Below are 19,409 nucleotides of genomic sequence, written 5' to 3' on the forward strand. Positions count from 1 at the left end.
TTCACACTCAAGCTTAGGTTTTCAGTCATCCAAGACATTGTAGTCTTGAGTGCTTTAAAAAAAAGCAACTGGAGACTTCTATCAGGTTGTAAAGATGTTTCACCTCTCATCCAAGACGTCTTCATTTCAAATTGGTGAAAAGGTACGGGTATTTAATCCCTACTGGGGGTTGGCCCATTTGAAGGTAGTCCTGATGGTCGTTGACCCACAATTAATCACGCGAGTCATCGCAGTCAAAAGCCAAGGTGTGACATAAAGGAATGGGTCGTTAACATACCTGGACCCAAAGTGTGAAACCTCTGTAAGATATTGCCCCAACCCATCGCTGTGAGAGCTATTCAGGTCACATGATTGTGGGTTTCTCATGGTTGAAATGCCCGAAAAAGAATCTCAAGACTGCATAAATATTTTTAGGTTTTTCAGAAACCTTAACAAATCAATTTTTAGGGATATTTTATTTTTATTTTGTTTTAAAGAATTAATTTAAAGAAATGTTTTAGACAGACTATACCAAAGTTTGGCAAACTAAATCTTTACTCAGACAATCCATATATATGTATGTAGGTATATATAACCAACAGGCTAGTAAAATACTAGATTTTCACTCACCAGAACCAAAGTACACACTACTCAAATGCTTTGTGTCAAATAGCAAACCATAAAATTAGTCAAATAACTTTAAAAATGCTTGGAAATGGATCAAAATCACCCACACATGGAAGAGGTCCATTTTAATTACTCAGAGCAGTGGACGAGGCCTAAGAGATATCTTTCTGCCATAAAAGACATCTACAGGAAGCGGTGTCTGAAAAGGGCTGGGAAAATCATCAAAGACCCCAGTCACCCATCACATGGACTCTTCACCCTCCTGCCCTCTGGGAGGCGCCACAGGAGCCTCCGGACTAAGACCACCAGGTACCGGAACAGCTTCTTCCCCACAGCTGTCAGACTCCTGAACTCTGCCTCCTGACATCTGACCCACGTTAAACTCATGGACTGAACATACACACACCCACAATGGACAACTGTACCCTCAAACACAATAATAACATGGACTGAACCACCACTCACAACCACTAGCACTTTATATAGCCTCTGTAGGAATTATATCTCACTTATCTTAACTGCACTACTGTATAGCTCTGTGTAAATAATCATTCTGTACATTCGATAATCTTTAATCCTACAACTGTTTACAACTTGCATAGTTCCCATTTCTGTATAGCTGTATATCCCAGATTCTGTAAAGTTATTTATTTCATATTCTGTATAGTTTTTCATATTTATATCCTGTTCATATCCTGTACATAGCTTGTACTCACTACAGCCTGTACATACTTATAGTTATAGAATATTCACAACATACTTCATACCGTGTACATTATAACATACCATAATAGACCCATTTCTGTAATATACTCACATATCTATATTATTGCTAATATATATTGTAATATATCTATATCACTAAAGCACTTCTGGATGGATGCAAACTGCATTTCGTTGCCCTGTACCTGTGCATGTGCAATGACAATAAAGTTGAATTCTATTCTATTCTATTCTATTCTATTCAGCTCCATTTGTCAAGACACCTGTCAATCAATGTGACCACGCCCTTAACTCAGTTATCTAGGTCAATGGGTTATTTAAAATACATCCCACTCAGACTTGTTGTGTAAGAAAATATCTGTTTTGTTCTGTTTTTAAAAAAAAAACTGGCTGTAAACGTGTTTATTTGTGCTGTGAAGCTGGGTACGTTCAGACACCGTGAGTCGATTGCGATTGACTCACTTTGAGGGAAAAACTATAGCCAGTTTGCTTCATTTTTCAGCCGCTTAATCTGAACCAGTACCTAAGGCTATAGTTTTATATTTCTAGTTTGTCTGATTTGACTGATTGATACAACTACCACAACACGAGACAGATATATTGTACGAATGATTCATCTTGAAGACTACTGCGCCTGCCTGATGTTTACATTCTTCGATTCACTGTGATGGAGAGCACCGCTTGCAGTGCAAAGGTGGTTTGCAATGGATATAGTTTGCATTATGTATTAGTGAAGAGACTGAAAGAACTGTTAACTCTTAAACTTGCCTAATATTGCCCACTCCCCTCTCATAAAGTTGTCTGAGAAAATACAAGGAGCCCAAGTGGATTTCTTACAGTTCTTGCAGTCTCCATGTGGTGTGCCCCGCTGTGGTTCATCAGAACTGCTTGTTGGAAGGCTCGCTCTGGAAACCTCCTTCTCCCACACATGCCCGGGGTTAAATTGGAGAAGGGTTGTATCGAACCATTTCTGTACCTTTCTAACAATCCATCCGATATTCACTCCCACTCCATTCTGTGATTGGCCAGCTGTATGGAGGCGAGGAAGATGCCAGCGTTGGAGTTCTCACTCAGCAGGATGAAAACGGGGGTAACACCAACAACCAGATTGGAATTAATTGAATCAAACGCATTAATTACTTAACAAACAGATTTAAATACAACACCAATTGAAGGCTAAGTCCTCAAAGAGCCGCGGGGTCTGTGGGAGCTTCCAAATCAAAGAAATCAGTAAAACCTAAGCTGTTTCAACATGCGTCTATGTCTTTGTAATCCCTTGCAAAAATAACGAATCAAACATAACTCTGTTCAAGCCTGATCCTACATTTTTAGAAATTAATGAGCTTCTACTTAGTGAGCGAAGTTGTTCAGAGACAAAATCTTTATAGATGAAACCCTCATGGCATGTTGGTAAAAGACTGTATCAGTATTGTGATGCAGTGCAGTTAGTCAAGTCTAATTTACAACGAGCCCAGAATGCTTCAGTCACATTGTTGAGTGGGACAAAAATCACATGACTCTGCATGGCTTTGCGCCTGCATAAGTGATAGATATGCTGCATCCATATTCTCCTTCATGATCCTTAAGGGCTGCGTCTCTTTCTCTCCCACCACAATCGAAGCTTGTACAAAAAGGGGCGGTCCAACTTTCCTTTTTGCCGCCATTGCACCATAACTCCGAAATAACCTTCCTGGCGATCTCAGACATGGGTCAAGTGTGACTGTTTTTAAGTGTTAGTGAAGGCACACCTTTTCCATGAAGCATTCAGCAGCCGCTGATGGGGAAACACTGGATGGAGAATGGTTTGATGTGATTGTGTGTAGGAGGAGGGAAAACTATGAAACGTGTGTTCCTCTCGCTTCTTGATATTTCCATAACAAATGTGCCTATTTTATAATATTCATCTGTGCCTCCTAAAAGATTATTTCCACACAAGAGTTAACCTGTTCTCACCAATATTTCCATAAGAAATGAATGAAAGGCGATTCGCTAAGTGTTTCATTATGCGAAGGACGTGATAACGAGTGCGGTTATATTCTCAAAGAACTGAAAGCCAAGCTGTCATCATGTGGCTAAACGGCCATCATTCAGAACAGATCTCCAATATTCTCTTTTGTTCTTCACAAATATCCAAAGCATACAACCAAAGCTGTTGCCTCGTTATGGCTGTCAAATCTTTAAAACGCCACAAACTGGATTATGTATTAAGGATTTCTGATGGACAGAATCTCTTTGCTCAAGCTTTGACTTGTGTCGTGAACATCCATCAACGTAATGGTAACTCTGTTTTATATCCTCAACCCCTTTTTTTTCGCTGTTTTTTTCTTTAACCTTTAAAGCCTGGTTTTTATCCATGCACTATTTTAAATAAAGCTGTACAGAGTAATTACATCATTGTGTTTGCCAAGCAGGCAGATCGGCCCATCGGTTTTCCCTGCACGCGGGTGCACGAGCAGCACCCTTTCCAGTCAGGTCCTCTGCTCTCAGCTGAGCGATGATGTTTATTTCCGTTTAGCCAAAGGCGGTCGAGCAGCAGCCGAGGCAGCGATCGCTAAATCCGAATCACTCCAATACTTAACGGAGTCATTATCTTGACAGGAACAGTTGCAGACGTCAATCCTGTCCACAGAATCACTGCTGTTGGTTGTTGTTCTTAGCAGTGAGGGATCTGCAGTGTTTACTCGTGTATTTTGTTTCATACTTTTTTTTCTTTAGAGGGCCCAGCACCGTAGTTCAGGCTGTGTAGTAGGCAGTCATTGACTGGTGTTTGACATCACACAATGGGGGAGGTGAGATTGGATGTAGACGTGGTGGGTTGTTTTTACTTATATTTTTATTTTTTTCTCATCAAAGTGTCAACGCGGTGCTGAGAATTGCTTGATTTCTGTTTGTGTCATGTCAAATAACTGACTTTTTTTTTTTTACCCACCTCCCTCAGAATGCTGTTACTTTTAACCAGGGAAGAAAAAAATAACAGATGCTGTTGAATTTGTCGTTTCTGTGTTCAGGGCTACAAAGCTGAAGGCCTCTTGAGCAACTATAAATATTGAAACCTCTCTGTTAACGTTTTACATATATATCTCATTGGAGCTTGAAATTGATTTGAAGTTGGCTGAAAGGAGACAAGCATTTTGAAAAGCAAGCCCAGGGGAAAGAGTAGTTGGAGTCTTTTTATTTTTTCTGGGCTGAGATTAACATTCTCCTAATGTAAGATTGATAAAGGCTTGACATATCCTACTGAGCCCTATCTTTTCCCTTTTTCTTCCCTCAGCGAGTTTGAGATGTTCAGCTGCGGCAGTCTTTCTAGGCACAGCGGTTTTTGTCCTTTTTTTCAAACAAAGCTGAATGTCGACTAATGCGTTTCCTTCAGGGTTGCTTTACTTTAAATTCCCACTTTTGGCTCTCTTTACAGGTTTGAAAGTTTTAGTCATTAATTTTCATGCAAACAACTTTCTCTGTGAGAAAGAAGAGGAATCCTTTTTCTCTCTTAGCAGCTCACCTAAGTAGAGCTACCTCCCCTCTTTCTCCTCCATCCAGCATTATTAGGCTGCTTTTCTGGTGTTACAGTTGGTAATTAGTCAATTAGTCAGTCTAAGTCCAGGATGGTAAATGGAAATCAGACTCTGTGGAGATTTTACACCAGGCCTCGGGAGGTTTTGGTCATGTTGTTGATGTCTAAATGCTGTCAGTTTGGCTTTTGCTGCTCACTGTGCGCTGCACTTGCCCTTTGTAAAAGCGTATTTGTGGTATTGCGTTGTTGTCTGCAAAGAATTTATAAATACTAAAGAGAGAGTCTAGAATAAATGGAGTCCTGTGGAGCTCTAGCCCAGAGATGTTGAACCATCTTCCTCAATTTTCATTATGTTTTTTAACAGAAATGGTCCAGATACAGTTCAATGTTTTATTATTTTGAGAACTCTTGATTGCAGTACAATAGTTTTCACAGCAACCCGGGCCACTTTATGGTGTGCACCGTTTGGATTTCATGCATTTGCAGCCATCCAGTAGAGGTGATAGATGGCCAAAACCAGCTGCTTCTTTTCTGGGGAAGACAAATTCCCCTGGATTTTAGCTGTCATAAAGAATCTGCCAAATCAAGCATGTGGAGCTGTGGCGGCACCTTGTGAATAAGGAAGAAACCAAAAGTAGCTTTATTGAAATTGTTCATTTCATGTTGTATAAATGAAATTTAATTTTTTCTTTTTGTGGAAACAACAATTATTTATTTTATTTAGAACTAACTTGATTCATTGTCTTCTAAATAAATGTGAGCCCTTTAGGATACAGTAGGATTTTATCCATATTTCCAATGAACTGGAAACATCATTCTACTTTAGTAGAAGCCTAAAACAGGAATGGCAATTGATCTCATCTATGACTTTGATGTCTGTCTTTTTAAATCTGTGGTTACAAACAAAGTGGAAAAGACACATAAGACAGTAAAAAGCAAAGAAGGACACAAGAAGCACTTACGAATGCCAAAGGGCAGCTTTTGTTAGTGTTTGTACATTGTAGCTCTTGAATACTACTACTACTTTCTTTTGAGCAAGCAGAGTGTATATAAAGAAAATTGAGGTCTTAACAGTAGAAATTTGACAACTTTGGAGAACTTCTTACATGGGCTGTTCCACAACGCAAGCCACACTATTTACCAGCTCAAATATAATGCTCCAAACTGCATACAAATGGTATAGTTCATTAACTTGGGATAACTGAGTTGAGGCCTAGCAGACAGTTGCTGGCTGCATCTGCCAAGGTCGGTCCATCTGGGAGTCAAATTGGCCATTTCCCTAACCTTTAAGTCCTCCTAAAATCCAAATGGATGAGTTAAAAAAAAAAAACAACAAAAAACAAAACTTGACCTATTTGTGAAGTTTGTGAAACTGACTGGACTTCTTTGAGCTTTGTTCAAGACTTCTCACCTACTTCATAAACCAGGGGTAGGCAACCTTTCTGATGATGAGTGCCATCTAAAATTTCCTCAGAAGTCAATGTGCCATATGATTGCATTAGCAATAAATTTAATAACGCTCTATATGAACAGTTACACACTATATAGAACAACTTTATAGAATTACAGTGGCTTGCAAAAGTATTCGCCCCCCTTGAACTTTTCCACATTTTGTCACATTACAGCCACAAACATGAATCAATGTTATTGGAATTCCACGTGAAAGACCAACACAAAGTGGTGCACACGTGAGACGTGGAACGAAAATCATACATGATTCCAAACATTTTTCACAAATAAATAACTGAAAAGTGGGGTGTGCGTAACTATTCAGCCCCCTGAGTCAATACTTTGTAGAACCACCTTTTGCTGCAATTACAGCTGCCAGTCTTTTAGGGTCTGTCTCTACCAGCTTTGCACATCTAGAGACTGAAATATTTGCCCACTCTTCTTTGCAAAGCAGCTCCAGCTCAGTCAGATTAGATGGACAGCGTTTGTGAGCAGCAGTTTTCAGATCTTGCCACAGATTCTCGATTGGATTTAGATCTGGACTTTGACTGGGCCATTCTAACACATGGATATGTTTTGTTTTAAACCATTCCATTGTTGCCCTGGCTTTATGTTCAGGGTCATTGTCCTGCTGGAAGGTGAACCTCCGCCCCAGTCTCAAGTCTTTTGCAGACTCCAAGAGGTTTTCTTCCAAGATTGTTCTGTATTTGGCTCCATCCATCTTCCCATCAACTCTGACCAGCTTCCCTGTCCCTGCTGAAGAGAAGCACCCCCAGAGCATGATGCTGCCACCACTATATTTGACAGTGGGGATGGTGTGTTCAGAGTGATGTGCAGTGTTAGTTTTCCGCCACACATAGCGTTTTGCATTTTGGCCAAAAAGTTCCATTTTGGTCTCATCTGACCAGAGCACCTTTTTCCACATGTTTGCTGTGTCCCCCACATGGCTTGTGGCAAACTGCAAACGGGACTTCTTATGGTTTTCTGTTCTGCTTTCTTCTTGCCACTCTTCCATAAAGGCCAACTTTGTGCAGTGCACGACTAATAGTTCTCCTATGGACAGATTCCCCCACCTGAGCTGTAGATCTCTGCAGCTCGTCCAGGGTCACCATGGGCCTCTTGGCTGCGTTTCTGATCAGCGCTCTCCTTGTTCGGCCTGTGAGTTTAGGTGGACGGCCTTGTCTTGGTAGGTTTACAGTTGTGCCATACTCCTTCCATTTCTGAATGATTGCTTGAACAGTGCTCGGTGGGATGTTCAAGGCTTGGTAAATCTTTTTGTAGTCTAAGCCTGCTTTAAATTTCTCAGTAACTTTATCCCTGACCTGTCTGGTGTGTTCTTTGGACTTCATGGTGTTGTTGTTCCCAATATTCTCTTAGACAACCTCTGAGGCCGTCACATAGCAGCTGTATTTGTACTGACATTAGATTACACACAGGTGCACTCTGTTGAGTCATTAGCACTCATCAGGCAGTCTATGGGCAACTGACTGCACTCAGACCAAAGGGGGCCGAATAATTACGCACACCGCACTTTTCAGTTATTTATTTGTAAAAAATGTTTGGAATCATGTATGATTTTCGTTCCACTTCTCACGTGTACACCACTTTGTGTTGGTCTTTCACGTGTAACTCCAATAAAATTGATTCATGTTTGTGGCTGTAATGTGACAAAATGTGGAAAAGTTCAAGGGGGCCGAATACTTTTGCAAGCCACTGTATATTTGTTCGCAGATGTTAGCAGCTATCAGCTATTTTGAAACAAAAAAGACACTTTTTATTCATAACAAGAACTCCATAACAGCAAATGCAAATGCTATTTATGGTCTCCTCACAACAATGATAAGAAAAATAAACTGGGCCAGTAGGGCATATTTGTTAATACAGGGATACACATGTTAATGTGATCTCTGGTCTCCCACTCAGATACACAGGTCTCCGAGTGTCCAGCATTCAGATGGCTACCTGAGGACACTCATGTGAGAGAAAATCTGCTCACACAGATATGTAGAGCCAAATACTGTCAATAAGGCCTCTGCAATGTTCTGAAGACAGTTAAACTTGTCAGGTAGTGATGTCCAGCAGGTGAAAATGCAGCTCCATGAACACGCACAGCTGTGGATTCCAGCTGCGTTAGTAGTTCTCCAAACTTTGACCCCCATAGTGTCGAGCTTTTCAGTTCTATCAGCTGCATTTCGATGTCCTCTGTGTCCATCCAGTTTAATGCAAACCCAACTGCTCATTAAAGCTTTCTGGTTTGATCATAAAAGAAAACATTGGTCCATAAACCTGAAAGTCCACAAAACGCATTGTGAGTTCTGTCTCAAGTCTACGGATGTATCCGTTTATTTCAGTGGTGCTGATGCTGCGCTGAGCGGACAGCTCCTGAAGTATTTGAAGTGTCGGAATGTGGAAATTTCAACATCGCTTGCATTTTAAAACTGCCAGCTAGCAACGTCCCTCTCACCGGTAGGCTAAGTTATTTTTAGCCAATTACAAGTTGAATCTGGTAGTTTGGGTTGTTAGCTAAGATACCGTCATTAAGAAGTGGCACAACTAATGTGTCTATGTGAGCTAATTTGCACTGTGCACCTCTGGCCCGGCCATTTTTTATTTTTTTATTTTTTTTTAATGCACCTTCTTAGATTAATTCACTGCGTGTCGTGCCATCAGTTAACCCTTCGCATGCCGGCTGTGGCACGCGTGCCCAAGGTTGCCGACCCCTGTCATAAACCATACAGCTGGTATGCCAGATGATATGATTAATAGAGATCCTGTAAAGTTGGACTTTTAACTTGGGAGTCTTTTGGGATTGACTGACTTTTGGAACCAACCTCAAGAGGCCACTAGAGGAACTGCAGCTTTTGGCGGTTCTACACTGACCTGGAGGTCAATTGTTTTTCCCGTATTCCTTTATTCTGCTCCCAAGTGGCAGCTCAGATGTCAATATATATAGTCACTAATGCAAAATAGCAACAAATGCATTAAGAATGCAAATAGCATCACTGAAAAAAAAGTCTCATGACCTAAGCAGCCCAAACACTCGAGCAATGCATATACCAGGAACTTTGCATTTGACTACAACTGGAATATTTTGTAAAAGTTAGGTAAATTAAACTCCTTGGAAAATTAGTGGCTTTTATTTTAGTGTTTGGCGCTGTGAAAAAGAGTCATGAAAAATATTTGATGTTCTGTTTGTGCGTGTTTTTTTTTTTTTTTTTTTAATAGATTTTAACTTTCTTAAACAATCAAGTTGGAATGAAATGAGAAGAAACGTGCAATTTGCTCAGATTCATTTGAAAGCCGCCCAAGTATTCTGATCCAAAACTACTTTGCAGAATTGCTGTTTTTTTCTGTCTCACTTTGGTGACGAGCCAAAAGGTGACCTCACACTCGTTGTCTTGGTAATGTTACTGTGATCCATTTGCTGTATTTGGCAAATGGCCTTAGCTTTATCCACCATTTTGCCATCTGGGACACTGAATCAAAGACGCTTTCAGATGGAGTTGTTTGGAGCTCATGGTTTCCTCCATTTTGTTAAAGGACAGGATAATAGCCTGCAGCGGAGGATGAGGATTAAGTGAATGGCTCTGACCTGTTGCATCAACCATTATAAGCACAATACCGAATAAAAGCATTGGTCCAACTATGGAGTTCTTTTGCGTTGCAGTGTTTGAGTCTTTTAGAGTATATTGCCTTAATTCTTTCAGTTCTTAGCTTCTATTTTTTTTAACAATAGTTGATAAGCTATCTGTCAAAATATTTAATTAAAATCCAAATCCCTCCAACCTCATTGATTCTATTAGCAATAAGTGGATGTTTGCCACTGGATGCAGATGAATACCGTAATCGGTGCACACTCACAACTCAAGTATGGTGCGCCTCTTGGGTAGTTCTTATTTTAGGTCTTTAATTGGCTGAAGAGGCCAATTCTGGAACCGTTAATGTTCTCGCAGTGTGGGCATTGATGTGAGGTGCTCGAATACGGGACTCTCTCCTTTCTTTGCTGGTGCTTGCCTCTGGCAGCTTGTCTGAGATCCTCTTCATGGAGTGTGGCTCCCTCATTTAAACTGTTTTTCCATGCGATTGCGTATTGAGCGCGGTCTTCCTATTTAGAGCTGTTTATTTGGAAGTTTGATCTTGATTTTGGCCTTGATTTGTTTTTATGACCTGCTGGTGTCTGCTGGCCGGGATCTAATTTTAAGCAGAAAAAAGAAACAACGCCTCGTTCTCTATTATTTGATTGATTGAAACTATATGTACTTGAATGATTACTGCATATAAGTTGTAGCCAAACAAGGGCTTGTGTTTAAACAGCCAGCATGGGTCAGTGCTTCAACGCTTTCCACTGTAGCGTTTGGCCTTTTAGAAATTACTACCTTAGTCGGCAGTAATGCAGACTCCATCTCATATATATAGGTGACCTTCCTGGTTGCAAAGAAAGCTGTTTTTACTCATGCACTGCAGCCTAAACTGTTCCAGACCAAACAGGACTCAAAAGATCAGACATTAAATGGCCTTTAACGAGCAGCTCCCCCGTGTGATGCCTGATAGCGTGCATGTGAGGATTGCTTAGGTAACAGTCTGGTGACATATCACAGCCAGTGAATGGACATCACATGTTCTGTCTGTCTGCTCTATACAGTCAGAACCACTGCTTACATCAAACAAATATGTTTCAAATTGCTACTACCGTACTTAGACTTGCTATTTTAACACAGACAGCTGTAGACCTCAGGTCAGCAGTCATTCCTGTTATTCTCCTTTGAAGTCTGTCTGATGGGTGCAGCGTAGTTGGTGTATTGTAATGCAAAGTCTCTGTGGACGAGTCTGCCAGTCACAAAAAAACGGCAGAGCCTCACGCTTGCTGTCTGATGATGAAATTTATGTCACTTGGACCCTAGCAGACTCAGAGACGAGGGAATTGTAAAGCGGCTATTATATTCTAGTTGTGGACACAGACAGCTGGAGACACCACGGATGAGTAGTCAGTCACTTTACTCTTTGTTTAAGTCTTTGATAAGTCCGACTAAAAGGTGCCTGCGTAGGTCCTGCGTTGTAGGCTGGCACCTCTGCAGATAAATCTGTGCGATCATTAAAAAGCAGCCGGCTTGTCGATGCCCGCTCAGAGCCTTGCGATCGTTGTCTGGTGACGAAATTCACGTGACTTGCACCCAAGCACACTCACAGATGCCAAACTGTAACATGCTTCTAAGAGCATTCACGCAATCGGGTACAACTTCATGAAGTACTGCATGGATTCCTTGTGACGGTCAAAATGCAGAGTGTGGAAATTTTAGCTCTGAAATGGAGAGACTGCTCAACACTTGTCTTTGTATTAAACAATGATCATCACCCTGTGAGACCATTGAAATGGTCACAAGGAACTAATAATATGCATAATTGTCCAAATTCAGACGCACTACAGGTATTTTTTATCCAAAACGGAGGACCTCCTGACACAAACTACGTAGAAGTATTTCAGATAACATCCCAGTCAGATTTTCAAAGTGTGACACAACTTCCTGTGGGTATACAAAGTGTTCAAAATATCCCCGTTTGTTAATCGACGAACGTTTCCTCTCTTTCAGCTGGCCTTAACTCACCCCAGCCATCACCTCAACTTTGGCATGAATCCCGACCACGCCCGCAACTCGCTGTCCAACTGCGGCATCCGCCAGCCCAAATATGGCGACAGGAAGGTCCACCACATGTACATGAGGAAAAAAGGTCTTTATTTCAATGTTTTCCTACTCTAAAAATGACCAGTCGTTTTTATCAGGCAACTCTAACCCTACCATCCCGGGGATTTTTTAATTTTTTTTCGCAGGAATCAACACATTGATTAACATCATGTCTCGTCTGGGACAGGATGACCCCTCCCCTTCCAGGTAGGCTGCCTGCGGGCACATATCTGTTCATGCTATCACTGACCACAGGAGCAATCAAAGGGACGATTCTTGTGATTAATATACCCGGCAGGCCTGCTGACAAGAAAATTAACTTTAACTGTGAAAGCAAGGGATTTAGCAGGTGAGCAGGTGTGTGTGTGTGTGTGCGTGTGTGTGTGTGTGTGAGAGAGTGTGCGTGCATGTGTGAGAAGCCCATCTCTCCTGCTACCTCTTCTAATGTCCTAACATCTCCGCCTTTCCTTTCGTCTCCTCCCCATCTCTAGGATCAATCACAACGAGAGACTGGAGTTCCTCGGTGATGCTGTTGTCGAGTTCCTCACCAGGTGAGAAAGCGCCTGCGAGCCTCTGATAGACACCTGCGCTAATTGAAGCCGACGAGAACACTATCGGCCTTTGTCTTTTTTTTCCTTTCTCACCTTCTCACTCCATTTCTCCCTCTTTCTCGTTGTCTACATCTATCCTCGTCTGTCACAGCCACGCTCTTCTCCACACTTTCAACTCATTCAAGACAGTGATTTACTGGTAATTGGAACTGGGATGTAAACCCCACCCCTCCCACCACCTCCTCCTCCTCGTTACCTCTCACGCCGCCCTCAACCTATTTTAATAGGCTGAAATTCTCCATGACAACTTGCAATTAGCTGTCTGGAATTGCTGTCTGGAATGCTGACTGTGTTATTGACTGCCAGGTGAGTGCGGGCGCTGCTGTCCGGCACTTACCTAAGCACAGCACACACTGCTCATTATATATATATATAGCTACTACTAATCTCATACATTACTTAGCGAAATAGCCCACCTACCTCCTCAGTGTTCCACCACTTCCTCCTCCTCTGAGAGGAAACGTGAGAAAAGTGCAGAGATTATCAGTAGCTATAGTTTTTAGACACTGGCACTATTTTTGTGTGTTTTGGCAATTTGCCTCTCCACACCGCCACAGTGTTTGAAATCAAACAATCAAGATGTGATTGAAGTGCAGACTTTAAGCTTTGATTCAAGGGGTTCATTAACAGTTTAGGAAGTACACCCATTTTTATATATAGTTCTCTGCTTTCAGAGGCTCAGAAGTTATTGGACATAATTGAAAAACATCTCTTTATTATTTCACGACAGATTAAACAGATAAAAGTTCTGGGGTTGATTCCAGGTGTGGTCCAAACGGACGTCAGAGCGAGGGAGGGAGGACATCGTTATGGTGGGTGGGCGGGCTGTTGGAGAGGTAATAAAAACTTGAGGAGCGACCAAATCAACAATGCGGTCTGAAATGTGGAATGAAACACAAGGAGGCAGGTGTATTCGTGTCAAGGTCTACAATCAAGAGATGCCTCCATGCATAGAAATAGAAAGGGTTTACAGCATGGCATGAACCACTGGCTACCCTCAAGAAACTGTTCTGAAAAAAGCTGTTTGGACAGAGGAGACTAAAATTAACTTGTACCGGTGTGAGGAGGATAATCCGAGGCCGATCACAGTTTTATGGCATGGGCATGTGGTGCGAGTGGAACTAGTGCTAGTGGGATAAATGATGACCCAGAGTGTACTTATCCTTATATTAATGATAGTATAAATTATGTCAACTTGCCTAATTACTATTGAATCTCTGAAAATTGGGAACTATGTATAAAAAAAGGCTATACCGTATTTTTCGGACCATAAGGCGCAAAACAGTCAGATAAATCAAACTTTACTCAACTCATTCTTCTTGCTTCCTCCACTTCCGTACCATTTATTCATTAATGTTGAATTCTCTCGCAGCTGCTCTATTCCCATGTTGTTGCAGTATATTAATGACTAACCTCGTATTGTGGATGGATTATCTCAGTTGTGCTCCTGACTGAAGTCCATAACCATCAGGAACCCTCATGCTAACTTTTGAGTGTAAAAAAGTTAGCGTTCATCCTGCAGCTTCACTGTTTATGTTATGCTAACATAGCTGTGTCACTAGCGATCACGTAGCACATCATTATATACCAGCTAGTCCAACTTCAGTAACCCTACAAAAGCCACTGCTGTTTAGTTTCTTGTCTTCATTTATGTTGGAAGTGATGGCAGAGCTGTACGTTTTATTTTTTTCAGAAGTCTCTCAGTCAGAACATGCAATATCATGTTTAGGTAACTAGCGAAACTGGCGAGCTAACTTCCTGCTAACTTCTAACTCTGTTAAGTTTAATAAATTCTGTTTTAAAGGATGCCTGGATGTTAAACTTAATTTTTACTCCTGGTAAAGGAGCAACGCTGATCATTTTATTAAGGATGAAAGAATTTAGACAGTTTTTAACTCTTCAGTGATGCTGCAGTGTTCGTTTGACTTTGGGACATGAAGAGGATGAAATTTGGGACCCCGATTACTCGGTGAGGCTCCTGACTACGGCAGCCCTAATGCTCCGACAATCCATCAGGTGGTGCGGCTTCGTAGTTTGCCTTATAGTGCAGAAAATACACTAATTAATAAACAGTTAATGAGGTACTTTTGTAAAAACCCTTGAATGACAGGCCGAAAGTCTTCACTTCAATCACATTTCAATCATTTGACTTGAAATCCATCGCAGTGAAGTCCGTTAGTGTGCCACTAACTGTACTTTCCCACTGTTCCACCACATCCTCCTCCCCAGTCTCCGAGCATAAATGCTGTAACATATAAGAAAAGGGCTTTTCTCTTTCCGCGAGGTGTACCCTTCACACGCATACATGCACATAGAAAAGGGAGAATAGAGTTTTATCAGATTTCCATTTGCCCACCAGCATAACTTCTCCTACCAGAATTTCATTTGTAAGCCTCAATGCTAACACTTCCATAACATCCAGGAACAGCATTAAACCTTAATAGGAGCTGACACTGGGTTACAAAGGATACCGCTTCAGCTCCTTATGCACCAGGAACTGTGTTACAAACAAGGTGGTTAGCCTCTGTTTCTCTTGGTATCTCCGGGCATGTTTTGCCACTTTCTCTCCTTCTCACCCCCCTCCTCTTCTTCTGCCTTCTTCTTTGATTGTTAGCGTCTGACGAGACATGCTTGGCCTACGCTCTGGCCCTCTGAATTATTTATCAGCCTCTTGTCCAGTTAAAGGGCTACAGCAGATCCGGCCAACTGCCTCGTGCACCTCCAGCATGCACTGCCCTTGGAGGCTATCTGCGTCTCTGCTGTTCAGCCAACAGAATATTTTGCACATTTGAATAGCTCCAAACGCTGGGTGGGAGTTAGTGTTGAGTAGAGGGGAGCAGCGAGATTATTTTTTTACAAGGGTCAGCAGCTGATGTAAAGAAAATAAGGCCACGTGCAATATTTGTAAGTAAATATTTCATCAGAAGGACTTTTTTAAGTCCAGGTGTTTAAATGAGTAAAAATTATTAAAGATAAATGCTTGTGAAGTCATGTTTGTAGTTGTGTTAAGAAACACCGAGGCACGGCTGGGCGCATTGATTTGGTTTCTTTATTTTTGGGCCAGAAAGTACAGCAGCACACGTAAAGAAAAGCACACGAGGAACAGACTGCAGATGAGCTTCACAGTTGGTGTCTGGAAAGTGCCACAGTTGGTGGAGGCTATTAATAAGCAGAGATATAAATACAGCGTGTTTTCCTACCTGAAAATTGCTGTGGAGTCCACTCAGTCGGGTTGTGTGACTGACACTTTGGCTAGCAAACCAAGAGTCTCTGGTCTCATTATTTTCCATTACACTAAGTGGGTTTTATTAATTCCAAGTGTTTTGTTTCCACACTAAGATCACAATACCCTGACAAATGGACCTCTCGTGAATTTGGAAAAACAGAACGCCACCTGCTTTCCTCTCTTTGCATTGATTAGAAATGACTGAATTAAATTGCCTGTTTTAATTCAAATGAAATCAAATGACACGCCGCAGTTAGGGAGACGCCGGACCGTAATGAAAATGGAACCTGCTAGCGCGGAACCCAGCTGTGGAACCACTCAAGCGTCCGCCGCCATTTTCTGGGTTCCAGCGCAGACCTGGAAAGGCTGGATATGTCGGGAAAATTAATTAGTCGGTCTTTAAGAGTTTTGAAAATGCAGGATGAGGCAGCGTGAAATGGCATTAAACTTTTTGGACAGACCAGGGCTGTCAAACTCTCTTTAGTTCATGGGCCAAGAACAGCCCAATTTGATCTCAAGTCTTATATAACAAGCTAAAAAAAATCCACTACTTTAGTCTGAAAAAGTACATCCAGAAAATGTCACATTTATCAAATCCTTCATTTACAAAATAATGGATGAACTTCCTGAGATATTTTATGGGGGGGAAAAAGGCAATTCAGTCAGCCTGCTGTCATCAGTCAAAGAAATGTGTTGGCACAGCTCCTTCACTTAACCGCTTCACTTCGGGGTGGTGTGTCAAGCCATGCATATTTCTTTGTCAGTAACAAATATGCAAAACTCGTGATGATTCAGACATTTGGCTCAGAAAAGAATCGGCAAGAAAGAAAGGGAAGAAAATCCAAAAACGTGACATTTAAAGGGAATTAGACATACCAGACTATACCAGTTTGGCCAGTTGAAAATATAGGTTGTTGTATTTTGTCATTATGTCATTGTTTATTCCGCTTTTCCTCACCAAACCTTCTTTCTAATGTAGACCTAATGAAATAACTGACAAACACTAGCCACTACCAGCTGTAAATGTCATGTCATTCGCCAACAGGCAGTTATTTCTGTGTCCACCCTTCTATGTACCGATTCTCGTCCATGTTCATAAATGAAAATTTTCCACTTTGAGACAGGAGGGGTTGATGGTGGAGTCATTTCACTGCTCACACCAGTTTGAGTCATACGCAGATTTTCACACATCATTTGTATCATTTTTAAATATTCATTCAACATATGGCGCTCGGTTGAGCTCGGGCATTAACAATGACTTGGTGAGGTTTAGGCGTTAGAAACCTCTGAGTTAGGTTCAGGAAAAGATCACAGTTTAGTCTTTTAAAGCTTTTTCTTTTCTTTATCGTTATAAATAAAAGAAATAAAAAATAATTCCTACCTAAGCATATCACAAATATTACAAACTTGTGCTCTCGCTGACACAGAAAAAATTGGCAATTGTTGTCAGTGGGGAAAAATAGATTGCTCTTTTGTGACTATTTCACATTTTGCTATGAGACTGGACTGAATAATAGAGCCAGCGAACACCCGTACTTGGCCCATGTAACAGTGAATCCTTAAAAGACACCACGTTAACACGGTTTTCTGGTATTTTTAGCAACTCGCAACTCAAGCTAGAGTCCAAAACGATGCCCAGTTTTCACATTTGCAAAGCCGTCTTTGGTGGGCTGCTTTTGGCGTGTAGATTGTATGTTTGTCATCCTTATTTTGGACAGTTATTGGCTTATTTTTCTTCATCACTGATTCTCGTGTCTGTTGGGCTGAGCAATAACTTTTATTCGATTATACTTGGTCATATTTTTCTATCCTTTAACATGTTCGGATGAGAAATTCTGATTTGAAAAATCATAAAAAGGCTAACTTGAACTATTTTGTGTTTGATTTCTCTTTCCACAGTGTTCACCTGTACTACCTTTTTCCCAGTTTAGAGGAGGGTGGCCTGGCCACCTACAGAACGGCCATCGTACAGAACCAGCATTTGGCCATGCTAGCCAAGGTAAACCTCCCCCACCTCCTCCAACTCATTACCTTCCTCTGCAGGTCAAAGTGGTGTAAGGTGTCAGATCTGGCAGGAGAACATGTTGGAGACAGTCTTATTGTTTTCTGTCTTGCTGTTATGACTTTGCTCCTTTCTAAGCAGGCACTGGGGAAAAGAGTAATTTTGTCTCGATGCCATTACTACCCCATTTTTGCCCCCTCAGGTTTGTAATTGGAGTTAAAAGGTTGTTGTTTTGGAGGACTAGACGAGTGCGGCTGGGGTCCCTATGGGCCCCTAGAGGTCTCCCTGAAACACTCTCCAGTTCCTGTTATCGCTAGGCCCCCTTGCTTCCCTCCTTCGCTCTCTTGCTGGCAGCGTCGTAGAGCCAAGCTGTACTCACTGGCACGTTTGTAAAGAACACAACAATAATCGTCCCGTGATGTGGAGAAAGCAATTAAAAACTTCAATCTTTCATGTTGCTCCCTGCTGAATACAAAGATGCAGCCGCCCGAATCTGCATTAGTGCTGTGTAGGAGTTTGGCTTGTTTCAATTTGCCGCTCGCGGTAAAGTGAGTGTGATACAGTGTTCAACGTTGCCAAGTTGTTTACCAGGCTCCTCTAAAGCAGTCTGCTCAAGAACACTCGCAATTATCTTTCAAAAAATATCTTGAGCGAGCAACGCACAATCCGCCACTTCACTTGGAAGGCTTAAAAGTCAGAGCGGGTTCCCTCTTAGTTGGAGTATTTATGAATTGTGATTTAATTTGTGTGTGCAATCACCGGGGGTGGGATACCACCAACAGTTATCAGCCGTAATTAAATAGCACCCTGACTGTTTTTTGTTGTCTGTAGTGCGCTGCCAGAAGAGTCAAGTTGGGCTACTTTCGACTTGGTTCATAGAAATAGTTTGCAGAAAGTTTGCCTGACCCACAGTCTCACACATCACAGCACTGAATTGCAACCTATGCAGATTATTATCTGCGATGTGCTTTGTTGTTAGACCGAAAAACTCTGTTTGATGTTTATTAGTACACATTTGAAATTTTACAACTTTACGGGCCTGCATCAGTGATGTAAGCATGGATCGCTTTAATCAACCAAACCCTTTTTAACAGATTTTAACAGTAACTGCATTTAGTTAGAAATTACTGCATGCAGTCACCTGTTAGTGAAGTTCTGAGTTTTTGCTTATTTTTTACTACCAACCAAAAGAAAACAGATGTGAACATTTAATTAACCCTCTGGGTTCTATCCTGGCCATTTGTGGCTACTTCATTTTTGTTCTGTTAATGCAAATGGAATGAAACTTCACAAAGGTGTGTATTTTTGTCAGATTTTTTCATTTTCAACACCAGCTCCTTAATAATATCAATAATATTCACTATACACCAAATTGTTCCTCTTGACTCTATCGTGGCCATTTTTGGCCAATTGAAACCCATTATAACCACCTTTGTTGATTCCTTGTTACTGACAGTACTATATCATGCGATTTAGGTAAAATTGCTTTCATTCTAAAGTCAACACATGAAAGTTATAGTTTTTAGTGTTTTTTATCAAATTACATCATTTACCCATTTTTGGCCAAGCAAGCGATTTCATGTAATATTCCTAGTTTCTA

At 41.3% G+C, this 19,409-nt stretch overlaps 1 protein-coding gene across 3 annotated transcripts in view; it reads left to right on the forward strand.

Moving 5' to 3' along the window:
- The window catches only part of drosha (drosha ribonuclease III), a 137,710-nt gene that overhangs the window by 45,847 nt on the left and 72,454 nt on the right, over window positions 1-19,409 (forward strand). For 2 of the 3 annotated variants that reach the window (XM_080865862.1, XM_080865861.1), the window contains 5 exons: window positions 11,878-12,016; window positions 12,117-12,177; window positions 12,269-12,319; window positions 12,462-12,521; window positions 17,707-17,806. In XM_080865862.1, coding sequence (XP_080721988.1) covers window positions 11,878-12,016; window positions 12,117-12,177; window positions 12,269-12,319; window positions 12,462-12,521; window positions 17,707-17,806 — 411 coding nt within the window. The remainder of the gene's footprint in view (window positions 1-11,877; window positions 12,017-12,116; window positions 12,178-12,268; window positions 12,320-12,461; window positions 12,522-17,706; window positions 17,807-19,409) is intronic. The other variant, XM_080865863.1, reaches the window with a different exon arrangement.

Source organism: Rhamphochromis sp. 'chilingali', assembly GCF_963969265.1.
Source record: "Rhamphochromis sp. 'chilingali' genome assembly, chromosome: 18".
Classification (NCBI taxonomy): domain Eukaryota; kingdom Metazoa; phylum Chordata; class Actinopteri; order Cichliformes; family Cichlidae; genus Rhamphochromis; species Rhamphochromis sp. 'chilingali'.